Source organism: Morone saxatilis, unplaced genomic scaffold (assembly GCF_004916995.1).
Source record: "Morone saxatilis isolate NCDOM2014 unplaced genomic scaffold, NCSU_SB_2.0 Contig17, whole genome shotgun sequence".
In the NCBI taxonomy this organism is placed as follows: Eukaryota; Metazoa; Chordata; class Actinopteri; family Moronidae; genus Morone; species Morone saxatilis.
The window spans coordinates 26,502,229-26,505,216 of NW_023339729.1; the positions used below are offsets into that span (position 1 = coordinate 26,502,229).

Sequence of the window (2,988 nt, forward strand, 5' to 3'; positions counted from 1 at the left end):
TCTTAACAATACCCAGCCCTAGTACTCGCTGTCTACTCGCTCGCTGCTCGGTGCTCTCTACTATTTCATCCTCTCTGTGGATTGAAATCACAGAACTTTTCTTTAACTGTCCATTAATTAGGAAAGTAAAGACTGGCTTTATTTCATTATTTGATGTTTAAAATGTGACGCAGCAGTTTTTAGTACCACTCAGCACTTTTACAGCTCGTTTCACCCAGAAGGGGGCGTGGTAGTTCTGAAGAGAGTGACGTAAGCTGCTCTCAGCCGTACAGCTATATGTGACACACAGGCAGCAAGATGAAGCCCCTCCCTTCTGATCCATCAACACATAATCAATGAGCTTATTAGAAAGATCTGCTGTGCCAGCGATTGGTGCTGACGCACCTATTAACAATGAATAGAAGCGTGGGAACGATCGCTAACGCTAACTGGAGCCAAACTACAGAATGGTCCAACGTTTAAAAACGATCCTCCTGCTCTCTGCTCACACACTCTGGTAGTCTGAAGGTTAGGCTCTCACACAGGGTTGAAGGGTCAAAGGTTAATTAAGGAGTCTGTTTGCCTGTTTTTCTGTCCTTTAGGAATCTACCTGACCAACATCCTGAAGACGGAGGAGGGAAACCCAGACTTCCTGCGGCGCCACGGTAAAGATCTGATCAACTTCAGCAAGAGGAGGAAAGTGGCAGAAATCACGGGGGAGATCCAGCAGTACCAGAACCAACCGTACTGTCTGAGGGTGGAGAACGACATCAGGGTCAGTCACTTCCTGTTCGCACTGGTGGTGGGCGGGTGGTTGGGGGCAGAGGTCTGACATGTTCTCTGTGTTTGTGGAACAGAAGTTCTTCGAGAACCTGAACCCGATGGAGGACATGTCTGAGAAAGACTTCGCTGATCATCTGTTCAACAAATCTCTGGAGATCGAACCTCGGAACGCCCGATCGTTACCTCGCTTTGTGAGTGTCACCATGGTAACAGTCAGCTGAGCTCAGTCTGAACTTTAACCCTTGTTAGGATGTTGTCATGTTCTGATTAATGAGAATGAAGTTCTTATTGAGACATTGAAGAACTTCCACACATAAAGATATCCGTCCCCACGTCCTCAGTGTGTCTGCCATCTTTATATCTGTGGATGGGCCCCTTGTTTATTTATTAGAAAATCACTGTCAGTTTTTTTAATAACTGTTTACTCGACTGGAAAATGTTTACTCGACTGGAAAATGTCAAAAGTTTAACAGTTCAAACTGAGCAAATATTGATATCAGATAATGAGTTCTAATCAATGTTAGACTTTGTGAGTTATAAAGACTAGATTTACAGTTATTAGGACACTCAGTAGAATATTCATAAAGTGTTATTAAGGTAGAACCATAATGAGTACATTCAGATCAACATCAACATCAACTTCATCACTGACTATCAATAATCGATAATTATTTAGGGGAAAACCCTTAATGGGCTATTAATTGTAGAATATGATCATACAGAATAATTCCTAAATAGATGCTTTCTAATGACTAAGTTAATATTAATGCTAATAAGCAACTAGTTAATGGTTAATATCTGCATCTTAATAAAGTGTTACTGCATCGTTAATAAATAATTAATGCGATTAATCACAATAAAGGTCAAAAGATGATAAATAAAATATGCATAATCAATCAGTGAGAAATTAAAGACCACTGTCAGACAGTCATTAATTATTCCTTTAATGATCACCTTCATTAAATAGTCATTAATGGCTGCTACATTAGCTGCTGCTAGCATTCACTCAGCTGTCCGAGGTGCATTGTGGGTAATGTAGGCTGCTCTGTTCATCCAGGTGAAGAAGTACACCTGTCCTCTGAAGTCTCCAGGGATCCGTCCCACCTCTGCGAGGCCCGGCACCATGCGACACCCAACGCCACTGCAGAACGAGCCCCGGAAGATCAGCTACAGCCGCATCCCCGATAGCGAGGCCGAGGGTGGCGCTGTGTCCGCCCCAAACTCGCCCCGTACGCCCCTGACTCCGCCCCCCGCCTCCGCTGCCTCCAGCTCCACCGACGTAGGCAGCGTGTTCGACTCGCCACAGGGTCCCAGCAGCCCCTTCCACTCCAGTAAGACCATAACCCCGCCCCCGACACACTGATCAACCAATCACAGGTCTGATATTATTCCCGCCCACTAACCGCTCACACTAACCTCCATCTCTCTGCTGAGACTGATCAGTAATCAATTCAGATCAATCAATACGCTCTGATCAGGAGAAAACATGATTACTGCGGAGATAACACTGCATGACTTAGTTTAGCATAAAGGCTGGAGACAGCTATCCTAGCTTAGCATAAGGACTGGAAACAGCTTAGCTTAGCATAAAGACTGGAAACGGTTATCCTAGCTTAGCATAAAGACTCGGAACAGCTTAGCTTAGCATAAAGACTGGAAACAGCTATCTTAGTTCCTTACAGTGTGTTCTCCTCTCCACTCTACAGCCTGCGACAGTATCTTCTCTGTGGTCTCTTTGCCTCACGGTCCACGTTAGTATTGACCCTCCTGACTCTCCATACATCATCACTGACATCACACTCACCTGTCCAATGACTCACCTGTGTCTCTGCAACATCACTGACATCATCCATAGTAACAGTCTGTCTCCATGGAAACTATCAGCTGGCAGCTCAGCATGTGTTATGTGTTGACGTACAGAACACATCAGAACCAATCAGAACCAACCAGAACCCATCAAAACCCACCTCTACAGTGTTCCTAAAAGAGGGGTCACTGAATGTGTACATTATATTAATGTGTGTGTGGGGGTCTAATAGTTGTTCTCTGGTCTCAGGGTCATCTTCGGTCTCCTCCATGGTGAGTTTCAGTCGTGGTTCAGAGGAGGTTCCAGTTCCTCCTCCGGTTCCTCCTCGCAGACGTCCAGAGTCAGCTCCTGCAGAGTCATCTCCCTCAAAGGTAACTGACTTGTTCTTGTGTTCTCCACTGACATTAAAGAACATTAAA

At 44.9% G+C, this 2,988-nt stretch overlaps 1 protein-coding gene across 1 annotated transcript in view; it reads left to right on the forward strand.

Moving 5' to 3' along the window:
- The window catches only part of LOC118327363 (son of sevenless homolog 1-like), a gene marked incomplete at both ends in the record, with an annotated part of 9,444 nt that extends 6,504 nt beyond the window's left edge, over positions 1–2,940 (forward strand). The window contains 5 exon segments of the mRNA XM_035660689.1: positions 582–754; positions 837–953; positions 1,820–2,093; positions 2,469–2,513; positions 2,819–2,940. Of these exon segments, the coding sequence (XP_035516582.1) occupies positions 582–754; positions 837–953; positions 1,820–2,093; positions 2,469–2,513; positions 2,819–2,940 (731 nt within the window).
- Positions 2,941–2,988: the final 48 nt, after the last annotated feature.